The following is a 24,095-nucleotide window of genomic DNA, read 5'->3' as shown; positions in this document are numbered from 1 at the left end:
ACCAGCGCATGGGCTAAAATGCAAAGCAGAGCTTTTGAGGACACTAAACATTTAGAATATAGTCACAGAGCACCCTGTGATTTCCTGTGCACAGCAATCAGGCAAGTGCACTTGACCATGAATAAGCCTGAAACTGTGCATGTGAGGGTAAAGTGGAGACTGGGAAGCTCAAATCGATGCATATTAGGCTACACATCAGTTCTTTCCTCCTTTCAATCTGATGCTTCTCTCAGAGAGTCTCCAATTCTGCCACTGTGATGAATGCACCTTTGCTGTGTCCTGCTCCTTTGAGTGAAGCAAGCTGTGAAAAGGGGTTATCTTCTACATCTCCCAAAACAATACAGCATCAGTTGGCAGGGATTACAACACCATGTGACTATAAAAGGCTGTGACAAATGTGTATGGATTGGATTGAGACCTTGGCTCGGGACCAGCACAATAGAGAGCAGAGTAATAACACTAAAACGTGTATCTGTGTGCTTCTGAGACAAAGGTAGCGTGCCAAAGAAGTTGCAAGAGGAAGCGCACATTTCCAAAGCCATTATATATTGTTAGTGCACTCTCAGCCAAATGGTAAACAATAATTCAGCAGCTGAAAGTTGAGAGCAGATATAGATTAGACGATACACCATGAGCTTTATTGCTATGAGCACATGCTGTCTGTGGGAGCTTGTTTTCTTGACATTAGATGGGGGAGGTCTAACGTTTGCCACAAAAAAAAGTAAAAGCAAGAGCGTGTTAGGAGAAAATTAACTGGATTTAAGAATAAATAGTCTGAATGCAACGAAAGGCAAATGAGGAGAAAGACATGAAGCCGAGCAACATTTACAGCTGTAACGTGTCCATTTTATTTTGCACCGCAGTGGCATTTGCACAATGACACCAGCGCTGATGGAAATAAAATGCACAGCAATAAAACCAGAGCGGTGCGTTATGTAGACGAAGAGCAGCGGAAGGTCAGACCCGTGGAGAATGTAATAAGAAGTAACAGGTAGCAAAAGGGGGAGGAAATCTGGTGTAATGATGAGAAAATTCAAGCCACATCTACCGACTTTATTACAGGGAAATTGACTGCATGACTCGTCCCAGTCCCGGTAACCCCGTCACGAGGCTTCCTGCCACGCGGAGCACGTCTTTGTGGCGTTTGGTAATTTAATTTATCCAAATTAATCAGGCCTTATTACTGACGCTTTGATCTCGGAGCCAAAGGAAGTGGCCTCTGTATCTCTTTGTAGTGCTACGGTTAATGTCAGCACGCTGGAAATGAAAGGTGCAACCGTAGTCCAGGTGTCTCTATAAATCAGCGACTGAAAGGTAAGGCCGTGGTATCTCAGGCTTTGAAGATGCTGGTGTTGTTCGGTCAGATGGCAGCATATTATGGGGCGCGAGCGACAGCCAAGAGACTGGGAAAACAGCAGGTTTATTGCCGGATTCAAGCCAATGCTCAATTATTTACCAAAGACCAAAAATATGTCAAATCAGTCTTTTATTTCAAAAGAACTCCAGAACAGACATTTATAAGAACAGGCAGAGAGAAGAAGGATATTATGAGTCAGCACGATGACCCAGAGCCCAGAGTCTGCGTTGGTATATCACTAAACAACATGGTAATTAAGTCAGCTGTTTCCGTTCGCCGGGGACTGGGCGGCGGCCTGCAGGGTCCTGCGGGCCATCTCCATCGCTCCTTCCTGGGTCTTGTTCCCGCCAATAAAGCCTCCGGCGTGGACAAAGATGCAGCCCTTGATCCCGCTGAGCTCCGACAGCGCTTCATCCCGAACACCACGCCACTCTTCTGGCAGCGACAGCCTGGGACAGGAGCACAGAAGGGCAGGTTGGTTTACAGATGGACACTGTGGTCTGCTGATCACTTCATGTTGCGCATTAGTTTTGCAAAAACAAAATGTACTGTACATTATGAAAAACAGCAAACTCTGGAGTTTAGGGTAAAAACCCCAAAACAGAGTGATTAACAAAGTCATTTTACAGACAAAAACAAAATATATTTGCACTTCTTAAACTTTTCAAATTCTCCGTGGCTCATATGGTACTAAAGTGAAAATCTGCTTCACAAAACAAGAAATATGAACGTGAACTTGAGCTTTAACAAAGTCCTAAATATAAACTGACTGAAAGCATGAAGACAATACTAGAATATTAATCGGCAAAAGCTCAGAAAAATGCATTTTTATATGTATATTAGTTGGTTGTAACTCATTTCTTTCATAATTTCTGAATGTTTTTGCACAAACGCTTGGATTACTCTCATCCTTTCAGCTTTCATGCCTGCAGGGGTAGTGGTGCTATGTGCAGCCACTCTTGCACATAGCACCACTATAATGGGCACCGACAAATAGACCAATACAATAAAAAACAAAAAAAACACAATCAGCTTTATTCTCCTCCAGCAATGTGGAAAATCACACCTCAGTGCAGCGACTGGAGAGCCCTATGGTAGCGGAGTGGAGTCAAAAGGCAATCTCGCAAAGTGGGGGAAAGATTGGCTCTGCGATGGTTTACGAGCCGACCTGGAAAACTTGTCTCTGGATGGAGCACGCAGAGAAAATTCATAAAAATGTAGAACAGCTCATTTACCACCTACTGCAGGTAGCATACATCTTTCTACAGCCTTGCCAATCACACCTTACCTGTTATCTAGCGCGTGCGTTTATATCACTCTTTCCTTGACGGGGTTATTATCTCCATTATCTCAGACCCCTGTTCTCCTCAGAGGACTTTTATATTTAGCAATGTTTCATTCCGATTTAGGCCTGATTAAGCACTTCATTGTTCACCTTTCACCCACCGCCTGCTTCTGGAATAGACTTTAAATGCTTTTTAAAACGCCGAAATTCCCTAAAAGCGTCGGATGTCATACAAACCTTTGGCTCGTCTTTCTCTTTATCGCAAACTTGATGAATTATGGAACAGCACGGTCGAATTTGTCAGAAATAAAGTGACACGGTTGTCAAACGGTGCATCAGTTTGAAGCGAGCAAAGTGTTTTCTCTTGTTCTCTTTACTTTGAGCATTAACTGCCATTTTTCTATAACATCCATAATGATGAGAATGATTTGCATGTCGACTCCATTATGTCAAATCTTTTATCCCTAATAAGACTGCCATAGGACTACCTGGAGAGGCAAGCATGGCAAACCTATAATCCCCATTAAAGAATCAACCAATCGATAGCTGCACAGTGCGGCTGGAAAATGAGCTCTGAGGAAAGGTCAACAGGGCTGGTGATGAGGGAAGGAGTAGGAGGGGGCGGCTGATGTTGTTACAATAGGCCAGGAAGCTTTCGCTTGCGAGATGACCGGTCTAAAAATAAATCCACAATTAACAAATTAGCGTCTCATGAGAGAAGACCCCCTAAGACCTCAACTGAGACAGATAGTGGCAATTAGTGGGTCATTACAAAAATGTTACTTTAGAGTCGGAGACACATCCTCGAGACTTCATTACTGCATGTTTTCAGCGATATGAACGAAAGCGTGAACCTTCTGGTTCCTCACTGAGAACAGAACAAAAGGCACTTTTGTAGAAGCTGAAGTGCTGCATTTTTCTGCACCTTTACTCATCAATAACATGCACCAAATTCTGACCACAGATCTTCCACATTACACACATTTTTCCCTTCCACAATGTAAAATTTCTCTGCTTTTGAAGACAAATTAAATGGAATTATTCCCATTTTTTCTCCGAGGCATTTTCTCATATGATCCACTGTCATTTTATACCTGACATCGCTGCTTCATCTCGGAATTACAGACATGATTACAGATGACCAGCTCAATTTAATTATTTTTCAAGCAAAAATGTCATACAGTCTGGGTTTTGTTTTTTTGTTTGTCTTGCCCTTTGCTCATATGTTCAGATTTCAGACAAACTAAAGAGATCACCAGGAGACGGGTGATTGTGAAGGACATCAGTCATTATTTTCTGGCGCTTTATCGACTAAACTATCGACCAAAATAACAATCAGATGAAGTAGAAAGGATAAAGACATCGAGTCACAACCATCAGGTTCACCTCCAATACCGCGATACAGCAGGTAAATGTGGCAGCTGCCAGTGTGTATTTCCTGAAATAGAGGTATATGTTTCTGGCTCAGCTCATTCTGCTGTCAACCTACAGTATCATCCTATACAGCACATTTCCAAGCAAGGGCTGCTTTCACTCCCCTCTTCGTTCTCTCAGCTCACATTTACTTTGCACTACGATGCTGATAAAAATAGACCCTTTCCCCCCCAGGTGCAGTAGCAGGGACACAGGCGATAACAACACCCCTTCTGCAGAGTCGGCACAAGCCCGCTGGGAGAAAGCAGGCCACCCATAGAAAGAGCCATCTGGAGCTACGTTTTTATCCATCACACAAGCTATTGTTCCCATGTAGCGCCACACCAACCAGCATATTTGCATTAAATTAAATCTTTGAAGTGCTCCGCGACTACAAACAGGTGTCTTTTCTTTTTAGTCTTTGAAAGCGCGGCCGCCTGATGAGATTCTGGAGCAAAGTGGAAAAAAGTCTAACTGAGGGACCAGGCGAGGGAGGGGCGGAAGGTGTGAAAGGTGAGACAGCGAGATAGGGCGGAGGAGGGGGAGATAGAAGAGGACATGGAGGCGGAGGAGGAGGTGGAGGAGGGGAAAAAAGGGATTAATGGGAAAAGAGCAAGACAAATGGGGGGGGGGGGTGACAAAATGGAGGAGTGTGATTATAGGACTGAGACAGAAATACTCTGCACAAAAAGAGCAAGAAGCACAAAAAACCCACTAATGGGATAATCAAAAGAAAAGAGGAGGAAAGGGGTGAGAGCAGCCACTGGTCAGGCCAGGAGTGAATCAGAAAGCTATTCCAGCGTCTTCCTGTCTCTGTAGGAATGATGTGTTCAGAAGGTCTCCCACTATTTTCAAGCAGTCAACGTGAAGGACCAGAAAGATCATGTGACTGGTACGATTTCTGCTTTTTCCTTGTTTTTGATACTATTTATAAGCGCAATTTATTTAGCAACAACCATTTAGTGTATTTATGTTGTTCCTCTCTTTAATGTAGCTCTCACTGTCAGAGGCACATTTCTAATTTTATCTCATTACATCAATATCAGCATCAATTTACTATTCACTCTCAAATGCAGTATCACAGATGCATATTAAGTTGCTGCTAGAGGAGCAGCGATCAATCATCCAGGGACCAGAATCAGTCGATTTCCACTGTGTTTAGTCAAGACTGGTGACAGCTGGTCATCCGATTATGATCTGTGGCGTTTCATGCATGTGCACAAGCACACGTAAAGCCAATCTCTAACATTAGTGTGGAAACACTTTACTATGAGTAACGACTGAAAAACTGGCCAAATTAAACCACAGGGAGACCAGCATGAAAATGTTTGTACCAACAAACCCAGTCAGACACTTAAACCATCTTCACCCAGCAAAACACGGACATTATAAAGAAGCTAACAAAGGAAAAGTGGCTAAAGCTATCCAGAGCTCCAAACCAGCCGCTTCAGTGTGAGCCTCGGTATAAGCAAAGGATCAAAGTGGGTAAAAGCAGGGTTAATATCCTCCAATCTAGAGACGTTATAAACATACTAGAAAATGTATTCACTCACTTGCCTTCATAGACATGATCTTGAACAACATCCTATTCCTAATTCTCAGGGTTTAATATGACGTTCCCATCTGGCTCGCTGAGGTCAGGACTCTGTGCAGGCCAGTCGAGTTCTTCCACACCAAACTCGTTCAGCCATGTCTTTATGGACCTTGTGTGCAGTCATGTTGTTGCTGAAGCAGGGAGAGTTTCTTTTATTGGAATTAAGGGGGCAAGCCCAACTCCTGAAAAACAACCCCACACCATAATCCCACTCCACCACAACTCTACACTTGGCACAATGCAGTCAGACAAGTAATCCTGGCAACCGCCAATCCTGATTCATCGCGCCAGAGGAAAATGTCTCTAGTGATCTACAGTTTGTGCTTTTTTTTTAAGGGAGCGAAATCCTGTAATTTACTACAGTTAATAACTTCTTTAATTAATAAATTAATATTCTGCATAGAAGAAAAGTTTATTTTTGTTTGTCACTTAAAGTATTTAGAAAGAAAACTGGAATCAGACAAAAACTATCAGCATCTCACACTTAGAAGGAAAGAGAGTCTTAATCTAGACAACAATCCCCAATTCTTCTTCAGTTCTCCACAAGCAATCCCCTCAAAACTCACACATAGCTTTTAGTCGTTGTCACAAAGGTCAGAGCTCAATTTATAACACAGTTTAAACATTTTGTAGCAGATATAACTCGATCTGACGTCTAAGAGGATTTACCAATTTTAGAGGATTAAAAAACAGATTGTGTTCACTTTGCACAAATTTCCTAACTCATTAGACGGTGTGTTCGATTAGTAAAACTTCTGTAACCACAAAATGCTTTCAGTAATGGAAGTGGTCTAGCTTTCCTGCTGAGTTTGTTGTCTGGATAAAATTGTATCTGACGTAGAAGAAACCGCCACCCAAAATCATCCGACGCGTTAAATGAAAAAAAGAAAAAAAATATTGAGCATGGCGCTAATTCAGACAGACGGTGAAGTCAAGCTCGGCTATAATACTGGCGGACCAGCTGAACACAACGCCAACTCACATCAGCCGATACACTTCTATACGTCCAACTGGCAAAGTTCTCCCACACCTCACACAGAGTGTGCAAATCGAGCTGCCTGCTCTGCGACTGATTCTTGCAGCTTAAGATGAATAATTCTCATAACAGGTAAACAGAAATCTCACCTGTCCTTCCTTTCCCCTCGACTCATCCACTTGTGCCATAAACACTTGTAGTTTATTATTTATTCAGAATTTTTTCCTTGCATTTACTTTTATTCGCGTTAAGTTTATAAAGCTTTTTTATTTCATTTAAACAGGGCTTTTTACTTGTTCTTCCATTGAAAAAAGTTTAAGAGTCAATTACAATAAGTCAGCTGAGGTCAAAGAAGTCACCTGGATGAGTGACGAAACATTTCTCCCACTGAAAACGCTACGTCCAGATGAACAGGGATGAGTTATGTGTATATATAATTTGTCCTGTGTGTCTTTTGCCCCGTCTTCCTCCCCTCAACCCCAACCAGTCGTGGCTGATGGCTGCCCCTCCCTGAACCTGCTTCTGCTGAAGGGTTCTTCCTGTTAAAAGGGCGTTTTTTTTCTTCCTACTGTCACCAAGTACCTGCTCATAACAGGTTATATTATTGTTTTCTCTCTAATATTGTACCTAACAACATAAAGCCCATTGAGGTGACTGTTGTTGTGGTTTATATTCATAAAACTGAATGTAAAATTTAATTTTAATTTAATTGAATACAGCAGTGTTACAGGTGACCCTTCTTCACTCGCACACATGCACAGATACACAAACCTGCTGCAGAGAGCACATCAACCAAAGAATAAATAAACTTCTAATTAATTAACTACAGTTGATATAATCTTGTAAAATACTCTGACAACACGGTTTGCATATTGCTCTGTCACCAGACAAATACAAGCTGTAACAAGATGCGAGTCTAACAAACAGACTGGGAAACAAGATCAAAGATAAACCCACATGCTAGAATCTATCCCCGAGGCAAAACTGCTCATCTTCACAGCTTTGTAAAGCGCAAATCGCTTCCAATACTCTTCCACCTAAGTCACTGCTTCTTAAGTGCACATGCTGACCACTTAGGGCTACCACTTTAAAAGCGCAGATCAATATCCAGCAGCTCATGTCAAGTAAACGAAACAGGGAAGGAACATCAATGCTGGAAAGATTTTCTGCACCAGGAGATTTTTTTGTCGCTAATGTCTCTGTTAGTACCTGGAAACAGGTTTTTGTGATTATGAACACATTTAACACGACTCTGGGAAACATGGACTCTGCAACCGTACGGCACCAAGCAGCTATAGAGACGAATATCTGGATAACGTCCAGGATCAGCCTAGTGTTTGCCATACTTTGGTGATTATGTGTGCTACATTCTGGGATTTAGGGCACAACACACCCACTACAGGACTCCAGTGGGCCCGCTAGTGACATTATTAGAACAGCATTGTAGGTCGGTCTGCGAGAAGCTCTTTGGGTAAACACTTTCCCCTCCAGAGATAAGAAGCACAGACGATAGGTGCTAATCATCTTTAAAAATTCACACAGGGGGTGTGGTGTTGTCATCACTGTCATTAGTGAGGGACCTGACAGGAACTCTAACATGGTTTAATAAGCCTAGCACTCTCATTTAAGTGCTAGGTTTGAGGATTCGGGTCATCTTTATTGCTAAAGTATGTCGAAATGCTGCTTATCACAACAGCAAAAATACCACCAGCTGCCAGTGCGACCACTCAGCCTCGTAGCACCTATGATATCAACCTGAAAATCTCACGTCACTTCGTTCTCGACTTATCGTGTTCTTAAAGTTTGGCATTGACGTTGCTCACCCACCCAATTAAACTGGTGCAAAAGGACAAACAGGAAAGGCATGTACATGTATGTCAGGCACAACTGACAGTGACTGAGCACATCTCTAAACTGTTGAGTGGCCTAAATGGTATTCATATTACAAAAGCATAGAAGCAGAAAATCAAAGGGGCTTTGTTGCTCAACAGAGCATCTCACTTTGATTCATGCTCACAAAAAAAATCTTGAAATCAAAGCATCTCTCCTACCAGTCAAACTGGCATGTGCTTTATATCTTTCAGTCTGCTGTATTGAAGCACTGGGTATAATTAAGAGCAGAAAAACACACAAGAAGCACCTGAGTGGGAGGGCTGTGCAGGTGGCTGTGCTGAGTTGTGTTTATATTTTTTTAAGTTCCTGGGAACAAAATCTTCGGCTTAAATAAAGTATCTTCCTCATTCTATAAACAACCATTTCTATCCTTGTAGGAGTCCGTCTCTCACCGGATAACACGTCAACCCTCCGTGAGCGGCTGTCACACGGTCCAGCAAGCATGAAAGTTAAATCATAGACCATTGTTTGTCTCTGTCACCGGAGCTCAACGCAACACGTTGAAAACTCTGAAGCTGTCATTGTGTTAAAAAAAAAAAATCCAGTGTGGAAAAATTTATTGTGCGTGACTCAGTTTCACAAAACCCCTGCGAGTTATGCATGCTCGACTTCTGCTGAAGGAACTCATGCAAGAGGTCTCCTCCACGCATGCGACTGAATGCTACAGCTAAAGCTGAAAAAAAGGTCCTCAAATGGTTTTCAATAACATTTTACTAAAAGATAACCTTAAAATTTACCTGTTCTGGAAAGTGTTGAGCCCAGCAGGGACACACTGGACCCTCCACTGTCCATTCTGGTCTGGGTAAAGGACAAACTTAATGGGCGTCTCCACGTGGAGCTCCTTCTCTAAGGCAAACAAATGCTCCTTCCAAGGAAATCCACCCTGGGAAAAAAGGAGTACCTCTCCACTGGGATCTATCTGGAAACAAGAATAGAACAGGTGTAACACATGTGACTAATGTGCAAAAATCAAGGACAGACACAAAAGCCTGTGTCTGTGGAAAGCTTCACTGTATAAGAAAAGCAGCAGCATTTTAAACTCATTTTCACCGTAACTTGTGCTTCTTTTATAAGTGATAAATGTCTCCTTCAACTAAACAACAACAGTCCTGATACTCTCATCATTTTTGATAATATTTACAGTTTTCAAAACAAGACAGAAAATGCTCAGAATCAGAATTTAATAAAAAGCAATTAAAGAAATTAAATTAGATCTAAGGAGCACAAAACAAACTTTATTCACAGATTTTTATTAAAAATACTCAAACATGAAATTCTGCAGTGAGTTTCTCATTATGGGCTAACAGATCAGGTGTCCTACATCTGCTTTTTTCTTTTTTGTCTGGTCTGTGTTTAGATATTTTTTGCTGTTTAGCTTCATTTGTTTCCATATCAACCTCAAAGTCATATTTATTTAGTTTATTTAAACCACAGTCGGTGTCTCAGGGAAAACACCGACTGTTCGGCCAGCGGCTTAAACAAAAACAAAAAACATCATCACTCACAGCCAATTCAGCCAAGTATGAAATGGCTGGGATAAAAATTAGAACCTCAAAGTTCGAGGCCACGGTTCTCAGTCGGGAAAGGGCGGAGTGCCCATTCCAGGTCAGGGATGGGCCGCTGCCCCGAGTTGAGGAGTCTTATTGATGAGTGAGGAGCAGGAGATCGACAGATGGATTGGTGTGGTGTCAGCAGTAAATGCAAAGCTGATCTACATTCCCACCCTAGCCTATGGTTACGAGCTCTGGGTGGTGACTGAAAAAAGATGAGATTGTGAATATAAGCAGTGGAAATGAGCTTTCTCCATATGGTGGTGGGCTCAGCCTTAGAGACAGGGTGATTTTGGTCATTAGGGTGGCAAGTAGAGCTGCTACTCCACATTAAAGGATGCCTCCTGAATGTCTCCCAGGTGAGGTGTTCCAGGAAAGTCCGTAGGAGGCCCCAGGGCAGACCAGGGAGAGATTACATCTCTCGGATGGCTTTTTAACACCTCAGTGTCCCCCTGGAAGAGCAGGAGGTGGAAGGGGAGAGGGACATCTGGGCATCTCTGCAAAGGCTACTCCCTCCGTGAACCAGATAACCATGAGAGTAATAAGAGGCCCACTGCTGCTGGTGCAAACAAATAAAGAAAACAAACAGAATGAAACAGAATGGGCAGCTTCGTACCTGATGCCTCTTCTTAACAGCTTCCTCCACGACCTCACGAGCTGGCAGCCAGGAGGACTTGTAGAAATCCAGACGGTCCAGGAACTCCTCCCCAACCATCTTCAGTGCCTTCTTGAAACCCTCCTAAGGATAAAATAGAGATTAAAATATGTGAGAATAAAGACATGTTGGATTTTTTGACAGCTGGCTAGACTTAAAACACTGATGTCACTTTAACAGAGAAAGAACTCTGTAGACTCAGCTGAACGCAGTATTCTTTTGATCATTTAGCTTCTTTCATCACTACTACAGCATCAGTTTGACATCAGCTACTTTACGTTAGACCGTGTACCAGACAAAACGGGGGTGATTAAGTCTTGTCTTACTACCTCCCTGCTGATCCCTGCAGCCTAAACCACAGCCCGATTTCACTCTCGCATAGTTTCACGAGCAGAAGCCCAAGAGGAGCATGTGAAAGAAAGCACGGCACAGATATCTCACACACAAACTCATGCACACACACACGCGGTATGTCATGCACAATCTGTATGCATCTGTTTGAGGGGGCTGCATTGGACCTGAGTATTAACAGTCATGGCTGGAGGAGATGAAAATCCATCAGGTTTTTCAATTATCAGCAGCAGCCAGTGCAGAGAGTTCAACAGTTGTCTACCAAACATTTTCCAGTTCAAATCTTTCTCAGTTTCCCATTTCACAGATATGGCTTCGCCTGCAGTGTTTGGAGGACATGAATTATAATCATGTGAAGTGGAACGTGAAAAAAAAAGAAACAAGAAACAAGCAGGTAACTTAAGGGGAAAAAAATGTTGGCATAGTCGACATATATGCATATCTAGGCTGTGGGTGAGTGTGCAGGAAACACTGATGAGAGACAGAAAATTCACACTCTGTTGGTCCTGCACAGCTCTCACAATGACCTCTGAGCACTGATTGCACCACACTGCACCTGTTTGCCCTCTTAAGACTATTTTGTAGTTTTGCTTCATCACAGGTTGCTCACTGTGTGTGATAATTAAATTTATCCCTTTTTTTATACTGGGGCACTACTGTGGAACAGCTGTCTGTTAAAATCGCAATTAATCCATGTTGCAAAGTATGCATGTTGCATTTTATTGTTGTATGTTTGCATTTGGATAATTATTTAGATTTTTTAAGTTCTCTTTTTTTAGTTTGTACTAATTATCTTTGCTTAAATTTTCCAATATTGTGTATCTGAGATGATGCTGCAAATCAGTAGGCTGAGATAACTAATCATCAATTATAAAATAAACTACCATTTTTTGATTAATAGTAAAACATTAGCAATTTTTCATGGAAAACAATACTCCATGCTCAGGTTTCTCCAATATGAAAATCGTCTGTATAGTGTTTTTGTTTGGGTTTTTTTACTTCTTGCATTTTATTGATTAAAAGGTTAAAACTCTACAGATCAACTGAGGTCATAAACAGGTATGTATTAAGTGCGCCAGTACATGCCAACGCTGCAGCATCGTCATTGGCCTATTCGTATTGTGGGCTGTGATGCTTTTTGCAATAGGGTCATTTTACCCCCATTGCTAGGCGGTTGCTAGGCGACATGATGACATTATAATATATCACATATAATTAAGCTTTTGTGTCAATAAATGATAGGATGCTTTCATAGGGTCTTGTCGGTGTAAAAAGGCAAAAAAAACAGGTCATTTCAGCACGTTGCTAGGTGATTGCTAGGCAACCTGATGCCATCATAATATATGATGTATAACTGAAGTTTTGTGGATATAAATTAGATGTTATTGTAGGGTGTTCTAAGTGCACAGAGGTTAAAAACAGGTCATTTTAGCAAACTTCTCGGTAGCTGATGGGCACTGTGATGGCATTATAAAGCATCATGCATAATTCAGCTATTGGGGATATAAATGAGACTGAAATTAAAATGATAGGCAGGCATTATAAGGCGTTTTAGGTGCATAAAAGCTACTTTCTGTTGCTTCTTTATTCACAAGGGTTCAGCACAGTGGGCAGCGAGTTTTGATTTGTATTTTTTATAACTTCTTTTAACCAGAATCCCTTCCTGAAGCAGTGTTTAAGGGATTTGCGTCAACTTGAACAAGTGAATGTGATTGAACCGGTGATCTTTTTCACATTAGGCACAACTGTAAAACCACAATGGACCCACAATAATGCTTTATAGGTGGATAAATGCTAAAACTGGTACATTTTATGAAAAAAATATGGGAAAGGGATTTAGGGTCTACAGGGGATGAAGATACGTGGGATTCTATACTGTCGAATAATGGATTATACATTAGGGAAGCCAGAATACAAAATGTTTAATAGATATTATTATACTCCTTCAAGGCTTATAAAATAGGTGCTGGTAGAGATGACCCATGTTGGAAATTCCAACAAGCTAAAGATACTTTGATACATGCCCTCTGGGAATGCCAGCTGGTTTTTCCAGTTTGGAACAGTGTATTGAATTATATGCAGGCATGGATACCTTGTAACTTGCCCAGATCACCTAAATTATGTCTACTAGGAGACAAAGGAGAGGTGCCACAGTTAAACATCAGTTTAGAGTGTTAAGCGCTGCATTGGTAACATGTGCCCGTGTCATTTTGGAATATTTGAAGGACTCCCATACTCCAACGCTTAAAATGTGGAAAGAAAAAATGATTGGGAATGTTGCTGGAGAAAAGATGTTGGGAAGGTTACATTACGCGACTGAAGCTTTGGTGGAACAATGGGACAATTTTTCCACCCACATGTCTGCCTGACTTGGAAATTCCAGATTAATGCAACAGATGTTAAAACCTCTTCGTTTTTTTGTTTTTGTTATTTTTTGTTGTATTTTTGTGTTTGTTAGAAAATGCAAAATTTAATAATTATTTGAATAAAAAAAAAATGCTAGGTAGCTGCTAGGCAACATCGTAATGCCTGATGTAGCTAAGAACCTTCAGGGACCTGAGATGTACCTGTGTGCCAATTTTGGTCGCTCATCTCCTGATGGTCTGAGAGGAGATCAGGGACAAAGACACAGACAGAGAGATATTTTGTGTATTATAAAAGAGAACTGTTCTGAGGACATTAAAGTGAAGAGAAAGATGCTGACTTGTCTGCATGCCACAGTTATACAGTCTTATATTAGCTCATTTTACTGCATTAGGCTGAGAAACGGTGAGCTTTGCTGTGGAAATCCAGGCAATGATAAACAAATAATAACTATAATTAATCCCATATAAGAGATGCGAAGTCACACACATGTCAAAAGCCACCTTCTGTCCTGGTATAGAGTACAGCTGCACTCACATGTACTCACCTCAGTATCCTGATCTGTGCTGTTCCAGCGTGGATTCAGGTGTGAGACACGTGCGCTCAGCGTGGTGGAGATGCTGTACCGGGCCTCCCCATCATACTGTGAGATGCCGTTGTCAACAGCATCCACCTCCTCCACAAAGTTCTCATACAGCTGTAAGCACATGATAGAGGCACGTGGCGGCAGAGGTTGTCAATCTGTTATGGCATCAGAATCAGCTGTTTCGTGTTTACACTTATTCCAAGCATAAAATCAGAGTAGTAAAAAAAGACAAAGCTTTTTCAAGAAGAATGCATGGAAAGGAATTAAACCCACAGGATATGTGTAGTTACAGAAAATATTAAACCTAAATGAAATAGGAAAAAAGCTGTTACTTCACAAATCCCCGAAAATACTGTACGAGCAGATGAACTGGAACAGCCATATTAAATGATAAAAATTCAACTTCACTGGAAGGTCATTCATGCAAGAGCTGACATTTTACAAGTGACTTATCAGTGGAGCTAAGCTCTGAGGCAAAACTCGATGTTTAGTTTGTCGGAACTGGCTAAGGACATGACATGCAGCATCCTAAAATACGTAGAGCCCGAGCCATGAGTAAAAGGATTACTCGGGGCTTTAAACAAACTGACACATCAAAAGAAAAATGATATCATGAGTTAGTAGTGCTAATATTTATAGTGACCCAAGATTTGGCTGGCTTAATGTGCCCGACCATTAAAACACAATGGATGCCAAGGCCTCCTGCTGGCCAAGCTGTCTAAAATGCAAGAAACTGAACTCTGTTTAAATCTGGCTAAAAGACTTTGTCGTGTCCTGTCGTGTCCTTTTATATCTGTTCACACTCTACTGCCAACTGTGGGATGAAGGCAAATCCCAAAAAGTGTCCTAGTTTGTGCTTTTAAATCTACAGTTGTGGTCAGAGGTTTCATGGGTATAAATGTGACGGTAATTTGGAGAATTTGATCATTTCTGTGAACTGTTCTTTTTCCACTGTGGAATGATTGTACTACAAATGCACACAGGGTCAAATATATAAATACACTTCCACTAATATCTGGTTAAATGTCCCTTAACAAGTTGCACTTTTTTGCACTTTTGGCAGCCATGAACAAGCTTCTGGTATATTTCTGGCTGGATATTTGACCACGCGTCGTGGCAGAATCAGTAGATTTCATATAAACTGTCTGGTTTCCTGGCACGAACCCAGCGTAGTCTGCCAACTGTCAAGAGGCTCGAGTTCAGGTTAGCCTGCTTTAGCCTTTCCAAAACCACAGTACTCAACTGTATCCAAGTTTTAACTTTTTGGCTGTTGAGTTGAGGTGATGCTGAAGAATTTCAAGTTATTCCTTATTGATGTTTCTATCCACGTTGTGTAATGTACCAAAACCTCTGGCAACAAACAACCCAGAGCATGATGCTACCACCACCATGCTTGACAGATGGCTCAGTGTTCTCAGGTTTCTCAAGCCTAACCTTTACACCTCCATGTATTCCTTTTGTCATTGTTGCCTGATAGCTCAATCTTTGTCTTGTCTGACCAATGAGTGCTGTCAAACAAATCATTTTTATGCTGACATAGAGAAACTACCAGTTGTAGCCAATCGCTCATTTAAAAGCCTTTGGCACTGTCTTTTAACTTGACACTGTGGAACCATCAGCACCCCCCTATTAAAATATTTAAGTCAGTTTATGGATATATCTGAGCTTGTGTGGATTGCAGAAAATCCAAAAATAAACTCAAAACACTGGCATATGTAAGCGTAGAAATGGATGATCTGGCCAAATAGTCAAATGATAACATTTTGATAACATTTTCTAAATCACAACTCTCTTAAGATTTAGCTTAGAGCAGATGATCTCTTTGATTCGAGGCTAAAGGGTTCATTCACAAGCATATCCATCCTGTTTCCCCTCTGACCTTACTGCTAAAGATATTATCATAAATGGTGAATTGTGTCTCAGTGTCCCAACACTACAGATCGTTTCACACGATTCTGTCTTTAGTTTTCAAAATAACCGACAGAAGATGAAGAACGCATCCAACCCTATTGTTTATGTATAATAGGACAGTTTGGAAGGATTTCAGGATGCAATCTGCACAATTCTTCTGAAAAGCAAAATACACGCCAAATTAGGATGCTGTCCCTTATTTTCTATTATAATTTTGTAATTGACAAGCTTGCCCACTTAATAGATTTTTGTAATCTCCCTCTTCCAGCTTTATCGTGAAATTAACAATGTTCAGGTTCCACTCACCAGCTGAGAAAATGTTTTTTTTGGCACAAGTGGACCAGTGGAAAACACATTTTCAATGGCGTGTTTATTTTGTGAATAAACATACAATCAGTAGAAATCCACTGCCTGCTATAAATCTGTCATCTTTTTCCTCTCACCTTGTCATAGAGCACTTCCAGCTGCCTGTCGTCCTCCTTCAGCTGCGTGAGCTGCGACAGCACTCGATGGCCAAAGTGCAGGTAGACCAGGCCGGCAGAGCTGAGCTTGGTCAGCCATGGCTTCTCTGGACAGAGGCTGTTGAAGGTGTCTGAAAAGGTCCTGAACAACAGGAAGAAAATGTGTTTATTAGTCTTTGCCTTTGAAAACTTTACCATATATACTGTGTAGCGAGAGAAGAACGGATTATTTATTTAAAAACCAAAACTTGTGATATTCATATTTTGTTCTAAAGGCCAATCACTAGACTTTTTTTCTGCTCATAACAAATAATTCATATTTTTTTCTCCTCTTCAGCAAAATACTGCATCTAGCCATGTGCTTGAAATTATCAATAATGACGCACTGGTTTGTAAGTGTGAGCTCACATAACCACTGGAGGCCTCTCAGACACGTGCTGAGATGGGTGGGCTCCAGCACAGAGTCACTGCTGGTCATTTAATTCAGGCTTAATTAGGATGCTCGGGCAGCAGCACAGCGGAAAACCGACCATCAAATGAATGAGTGACATACTAGGGAAGTAGGGGGTAATCACAGCCATTAAAGGGCTAATTGGCCGTGCAGAGGCATTTCTATGCTGACGATCATAAAATGGAAGTGAATGAGAGAGAGGAAAATGACAATCTGAAACGAAGAACGGCTAAAAGAAAAAACACTTACGAAGAAAAAGTCATCAAGCTGTTTGTGTGAAGTCAAGATCAAGCAACATCTCGCTGCATTAAAATGGGACAGTTCAGCTGAGCGCTGGTGATATTTAGGCATAAATTAAGTTTTATTTAAACATAATTAACATATAGTGTGCTTCACATACTGCACCAGCTGCACCACTTAATGTTGCTGATGTCTCTCTGTGTCATTAGAGGAAATTCACTTATTCAGAATTATGCAGATGAATTTGTCACTGATACCTCCAGGAGCTGGACTACAAACCGACTCCAAAGTAGCCTCAATGCCTCATTACAACCAAATGTAAATGTTGCCTACAAAACACTGATTACAGCACATTAACTCAAAATACTTTTAGATTAACTTAACTCAGACCTTATTAGTGAATTTCTCTTTTTCTTTAGTGACTTAAATTACTGTAGAAACTTGGAGATGTTTTGATAAAGATTCAAACTGTCTCCAGGTTTTGCCTCCCGTGGTGGACATTTTGAACAAAAACGGTCGTTCAGATCATCTCAAAGTGGAAGGGGCACCTAAATTATGTGTTTTTGTATTTGGTCAGTGTCAGAAACTCTGATGCAGACTCGAAAGACAAAGACTTGCAGTTCACAATGTCATCTAATGCATCTAATTCTGTCGCTTCCAACAAAATTGCTTAATCAGGACTTAATACACACAACCTAAAGAGATTAAAAATTTCCTCAGACAAACAGGATATATGGAGACTTGGATTAAAAGTGCCTCATTATATTTTCTCCCACTAACCCGAAAGAAACAGAAATATCTTTCATATTCAGATATGTAATATGTTGAATATGTAATCAGACAATTGTTATCTAAGTACTTTGATTTATTCTTCATGTTAGAGTTGTCTTTTTTACTAACTGCTCAGCTCATTTTTGTGACACACACCATATCTGTGCAACACGCTGGAGAGAGCAGCACCTCACCCTGCTTTTTTAAACCAGCCTCTCCGGGAAGAAAACACATTAAAGAGATTTGTTTTCATTTTACTCTGATGCGATTATTTTCCATATATTCCTGATAATAATAACAGAACCAGAACGTCAGTGTCGTAGCGGCTCATCCTCCATCTAAATTCACAGGTTACTGTAATGTGTGAAGTACACAAGGAAAGTGGAGTTTTCTTGTCACTGGTTGGCTGTATTGTACAAAATAATGAGAATTAATGCCATTACTCTAGGAGCAGCAATTCTTGTGAACATGGAAAAATGTCCATAAAATGCTGGATATTACCTCGACTTTACAGCTTGTACGAGGATGAATTCTGACCAATGCTACAGCAGGAGGAGTGACGCTCTTGAATTGTGGAAATACAGATGACAGAAAGACTTACAGAGCTATTTGGTGTTGGTGTGGTTTGATTTGTCCACTTCTTTTCAAATCTGCTGGATGCTCCTTTTTTTAAGTTATCCATGTCATTGAACACCAAGATGTACTTATTTTTCGGATTGTTTCTGTGCATAACTATAATTCACAACACATGAAAATACAGCAAGAAATGTAGTGACTCGGCTCAAACACTGTTTAAAAAGAATACTATTACTTGGTAATTTCCCAGTTTCCTGTGCGGTATAATACCTGATGGAAAATGAGGGCTGGGAAGAGAGATAATGTCTAAGAGCAAATTTTGCCCATTTGTGGGGTTTTTTGAAAGGCAGATAGTAAACAAGGAAATGCATTTTCATTTATAGCCAACTGTAAACAAATAATAGAACAGACTCAATAGTTTAAGTCTCAGAGAGCTTCAGATAGTAAATGATCTATGGGGCATTGCTGATTACACTTTTCCCATCGAATGAGTTCAGCAAGAGTTGTTAAGTCAACTCAGTGCATTGCAGTAACGGTGATTTAATTTAAAAATTGTTGTACTTTTGAGAGGCAAGCACCAATGACTCCATACATTTGCACCATTACTGTCCATAAATTCATTCATTTTCTTCCATTTATTGAATTCAGGGTCACTGTTGGACTGCAGCTTATTCCAACTCACATAGAGCAATGGCAATGTTTTTATACATTAGTATGTACAGAGTACAGCCTGAACAGGCTGCCAATCTATTGTAGAATTACAATAAAGGGCTTTTCTATTCTATTCTAGAAAGGCTCATCTTGCTGGTGGATTTGAAACTAAGACCTTCTTGCTGTGAGGTGACAGTGCTAACCACCATGCCACCACCATTACTGATATTCATATTTAGACCCAAATGCAGACATTATTACAGTAGATCAATCCCAAATATTAAATAACTGATCAACATTTGGTCACATTATAATGCAGTGGTCCCCAACCCCCTGGGGTTTTCAGGGTTTCCCTGGGTCTTTTCCCGTGTTGTAATTGAAAGAAATATTTCTGCGTTACCACAGCAACCAGAGAGCGTTAAAGGGCAGAGAGGAGGATGTTACTTTCAATATTGTTGGTGCATTTCAGGAGGATGCTGCTAATAAAGTTATACAATTACATTGTGAATTTGCGTTTATCACTATATTTACAAACTACCAAATACCAGTTTTTGTCTCGGTCGTATCGTTTTATTTTGTTGCATTTATCCGCAACACATTAAAGTCCGGTCCGTGAAAATATTGTCTGACATTAAATCGGTCCGTGGCGCAAAAAAGGCTGGGGACCGCTGTTATAATGCACTGAAGATATGCAATAAATACATGGGAGAAGGAAAGCTGCAGTATCCAAAAATCATTTTTCCTACATTGTTAAAGGTCCAAATTCAGTGAGAGTAGCAGTCAAATCAGCAAAAAAGGTTTTCCTTTTGCTGTTTATGACAAGCTGCAAAATGCAGAGCATGTTTGTCACCGCTGAAAAATATGTTTACTCACCTATAATTCTTTGTTAAGTCAAAGCAGTGAGTGAGCCGAGCATAAGCAACCAATCTTAATAATTTAACTGGGTATATATTTCTTAGCCTTCAAATTTAGAAAATGTATTTTTAAACATTTTCTAATTAGTAGTCATTTGATATTTGTAAATATATTTATATATAATAACCACAGGTCCTTTAATGACTTGCACTCTTGTAATTGCATGCTATTTTATTTGACAGAATGTGTCTGCGATTCATTGGTACTGCTGTCAGCTCAATCTGTATGCTGTCACAAGTGAAATTGAAATGAGGACTACAGTTGTTCTCGCCAGCTCCTTCTCTAACTTCCTGTCGCACCAATCCCACTTACATTCATCTGTGCCATCACAACCATCTTGCCCCCCATCCGGGCATGTGAGTGACAGCCACAGCCTCCTGTCGCCCCGACAGCACTGCTGCAGCCTCTGTGCCTCGTGAACCGACAGCAGGGGGGCGTTCAATTCAAGGAGCGCTAATTATCACTAACCGCCTGCGAGGAAGAGAGCCCTGGCATATCTTTATCGCCGTGGTCATAAAAGCTATGGCTGATTATCATCAGGACATTAAGCTGACAAGACACCTGGAATAGGCTGATTACTCAACGTGATGAGACGTCGACTGAATGCAATCATCAGGAAGAAATTCTACACAAAACACAGAGCCTGTTACCTTATGATTCATGCAATCAGGGTGCTTCAAAGATGTCAGAGCAGAAGCCACCCCGAAATGTAGTTTCTCATCATTAGAACTCAGATAATGAAAAGAAATCCCAAAGGCTGTACGATGACGATGTTAAAGTGGGAAAAATCCAGGCGTAATAATTCCGATAAATTATTTTGGCTTGCTGGAGACGGTGCGCCTCAGCGCTTGGAAGTGACTGGAGATTGGTGCGTGAGCTACTTTAAAGATTACGCTTCCTTCCATTGGTACATGCGTATATTAGAGTCTGACCGATATAGGATTGTTAAGTCTGATACCAATATTTGGTAATTTCAAAATCCAATAATCTGATATGTCAGCTGTTTCTACTTTTAGAAAAATAAAATCTAAACAGAGTGGCTGACAGGGAAATAGAGAGTTCCCTCTGTTGGACAAACTATGTAACATCAACACTCATAACATGGCTGAGTGGTGTTTCTCCTGAAGCTTCTTTATCTTTTAAAACATTCTTTTGTTGACCCTTAAAACTACCAATACAGACAGAAAACACGAACAGCTCAAAATGCAACACCATGTTTTTTACAGCACTTGGAACAAAGCAAGATTTTAATCTTAAACTTGAAGTCAAATTTTTCAACTGGCATAAAATTAATCTGTGATATGATCCTGACCCTTACTGTTGATGAACAGTGAAGATTAATCTCTCCCCCAGTCTTAGTTCAGAGTACATAATATTTTAGAAATCTACAGCTATAAATGTCTCTCTTTTCAGCAGCTTACTGCCAGAACTGCACCTCTGATGGTGGTCATAGCGGTGCCTCTTTGGGTCAAACTCTCCTCCAACGTCCACAACAATGTCGCACTCCGCCAGCTGTGCAGGGTCCCTGGTGCGAATGATTTCTCCATCCTGTGCAGCAAACAAAAAGAAATATATGTCAAACTAAATTAATAATAATTATTATTTTATTATTTGTTTACTTGTATAACACTTATCAACACCAACATTCAAAGTGCTTTCCAGAAACACAGGAAAAAAGAACAAACTAGCATGAAATTAAAACGATTAGTCTTTAAATGCGATGTGGGAACAGTTAACATGTTTCTGCCTGAGCATCTGAGGCTGCTTGGTGTTTGGTACGGGAACAGCAGTTTTAGTATATATTCTGGGCCCAGATCATGAAGGGCTTTTAAAGTAATGACTATAATCTGAAAATCAGTTCTAGAAGTAATGGCCCGCCAATGTAGAGTCATTAAGACTGGCGTAATATGTTCAGTGTTCTTGGTTCTTCTAAGAAGTCTGGCTGCTGAATTTTTCACCATCTGAAGTCGATTTAATGCTTTCTGATTGATACCTGTTAAAAGACCATTACAACAATCTCACCGGAGGGAAAAGAAGAAAAAAAACACGTGAAAAATTAGACCATAGAAGCCCAGCCCTGTGTTTGGAGGTCCAACCTTTAAGCTTTGACTGTATAAAGTATACGTCAATTCAAATATGTAATCAAAATGTTTCTGTTAAACTGCGCATAAATCACAGACATGTAGAGGTAATCAAATATGGTATTTTTGTTACTAATATAAATTATAAAAATTACAAATATAAACAACAGAGTGCCACAAAACAACGGTACAGCTACGACAGGCTATAACCTGGGTTTGATCACAGGTTTTATTAGGGCAGTGCAGCAAATCTCTGATCAATATTATTTTATCACCCATATTAAGTATTTAGAGACAAAATGTGCTATTAGGTTGAGATTAACTTAATTTAAAACTCCCTCAAATGTTCTGCAAACCTGGCTACACACACAAAAAATGTATTTTTAGTTTATTCAGACCATAACACTGAAATGTGTGACATATTCACCGTATTACGTCTTATGCTGTAATCGTTTTTGCAATCCGTTTACACACAGCGCCCCCTTTTGGTGGTTTTTTTTTTTTGGCATTACACTGGATCCATCAACAGAAGACAAGATTAAGTGTTGTTTCCAAAAATGCAGATGTGGCTTTATCCTTACTGTGAGGACTTCCTGGGAGGATTTAAATTCTACCTAGCCAGTAACGATGAGCACAGTGATTACATTAAAAAAAATTCAAAGCACAGCGTGGAGTTAGCAATAACCCCAAACATGTTTCTATCAATCGGCAGCGTGCTGCACCCACCGAGTACTCGGGTAACTGCCGGAGGAAGAAACAAGCCAGAACCTCGTCGCAGTGGAAGGTCCCGTTGTGGGTTCCGATCTTTGTAACGGTCATGTTTTCGGTGCAGAGTCTCTTCGGCTCACTTGACATGTAGCGCGTTTCTCCGTTAGCAAAGTGCACGGGCGAACTAAAGCAGCTAACCCGCGAAAATACCCTTCGTGACACACCTGCTGTTTCACTGGTTACCAGAAAATATCTGTTTTTTGTTAATTTAAGCGCCAAAGAAAAAACACGCACGACCCACATCCAGAGAGTAATCCACGAGACGCGCCAATGGCGGACAGGTTTGACAGCCGGACCGGATGTGCTGCTCCTGTTTAGAGAACTAAAAATGCCGGGAGCATTTTTGTTGTTGTCACCATTGTTATCGTTGTGTTGTTTGCCTTTATGGGCTTAAATAACTCACGCAGACAGTGATAAACAACACTGGTGACAACAACACAGGTAATTAAAGCGATTACATTATCTCAGAAGCTCGTTTGCAGGAGAATGATTTTATGCTAGCTCAACTTGTGTACAGCAGAGGACGCTGCAGAGTTAAAAAAGCAGGACTTGGACACTGTATAGTGCACAAATAGTTAATTATGTACTACTGTACATGATTTATTTTATTTAAAAAGTATATTCTACAATTACATAATAATAAAAATATTATGTTAAATGTATAAGGATTCGCGGTTTCGTATTCTCATACAAAATAGATATTTGTCAATGAGAGAGGAAAGAAAAGATACAAGGAGGTGAAGTGAAGGTGGAATAGTTTAAATGTCTGGGGTCAACTATCAAAAGCAGGGGACAGTGCACAAGAGAGGTGAAGCAGAGAGTGCAGGCAGGGTGGAGAGGGTGTAGGTGATTTGTGAGAGAAGGATGGTAGCAAGATTCAAAGGAAATGTTTACAAGATTGTAATGAGACGTGCTGGAGAAGGTGGCAGTGATAAAATGACAGGAGGCAGAGATTAAGACTTTCAGGCCTATAGTGTGAGGTAGTGCAATAAATAAATAAAAATCGTCTCATATCTATTTTTTATGTTTAGCACTATTTGATATTTACAGCAGTGATGAAAATTTAAATAAGTAAATGGAGTTTAAAAAAAATGTAAAAGAAATGAGACAGAGATTGTGCAAAAGAGTATAGAAATGGCATTAGAAGATAATAACGTGCACACTTTAAATCTAAGAAACAGAAGCAGGAAGGTAAACTACAGAAATGTGATGGGGCTCCGGTTGAGCAGCTTGGACACAAAGTTAC

General features: G+C 40.5%; 1 protein-coding gene across 1 annotated transcript; it reads right to left on the bottom strand.

Moving 5' to 3' along the window:
* Window positions 1-1,469: 1,469 nt before the first annotated feature.
* Window positions 1,470-23,236, bottom strand: myg1 (myg1 exonuclease). Its single transcript, XM_085275224.1, has 7 exons — window positions 22,808-23,236; window positions 21,436-21,548; window positions 16,379-16,538; window positions 13,986-14,135; window positions 10,685-10,807; window positions 9,256-9,437; window positions 1,470-1,806 (listed from the first exon to the last, which is right to left on the bottom strand). Exons 1-7 carry the CDS (start codon window positions 23,090-23,092, stop codon window positions 1,617-1,619), a joined length of 1,203 nt encoding a protein of 400 aa, XP_085131350.1. The 5' UTR covers window positions 23,093-23,236; the 3' UTR covers window positions 1,470-1,616.
* Window positions 23,237-24,095: the final 859 nt, after the last annotated feature.

This window comes from Mchenga conophoros, linkage group LG5 (assembly GCF_057382185.1).
Source record: "Mchenga conophoros isolate Kocher_MC1m ecotype Shallow Benthic linkage group LG5, M_conophoros_male_GT1.1, whole genome shotgun sequence".
NCBI classification, from domain to species: Eukaryota; Metazoa; Chordata; class Actinopteri; order Cichliformes; family Cichlidae; genus Mchenga; species Mchenga conophoros.
The sequence above is the reverse complement of the archived record's forward strand: the minus strand, read 5'-3'. Positions and strand labels throughout refer to the sequence as shown.

Excerpts from the sequence above, each read along its gene's own strand:
- myg1 (XM_085275224.1), bottom strand. The coding sequence starts at position 23,092 with ATGTGGGTCGTGCGTGTTTTTTCTTTGGCGCTTAAATTAACAAAAAAC. Across the intron at positions 21,549-22,807 it reads GGCAGTTACCCGAGTACTCG|GATGGAGAAATCATTCGCAC; the intron begins GTGGGTGCAGCA and ends TTTGCTGCACAG. Across the intron at positions 1,807-9,255 it reads CTCAACACTTTCCAGAACAG|GCTGTCGCTGCCAGAAGAGT; the intron begins GTAAATTTTAAG and ends CTCCTGTCCCAG.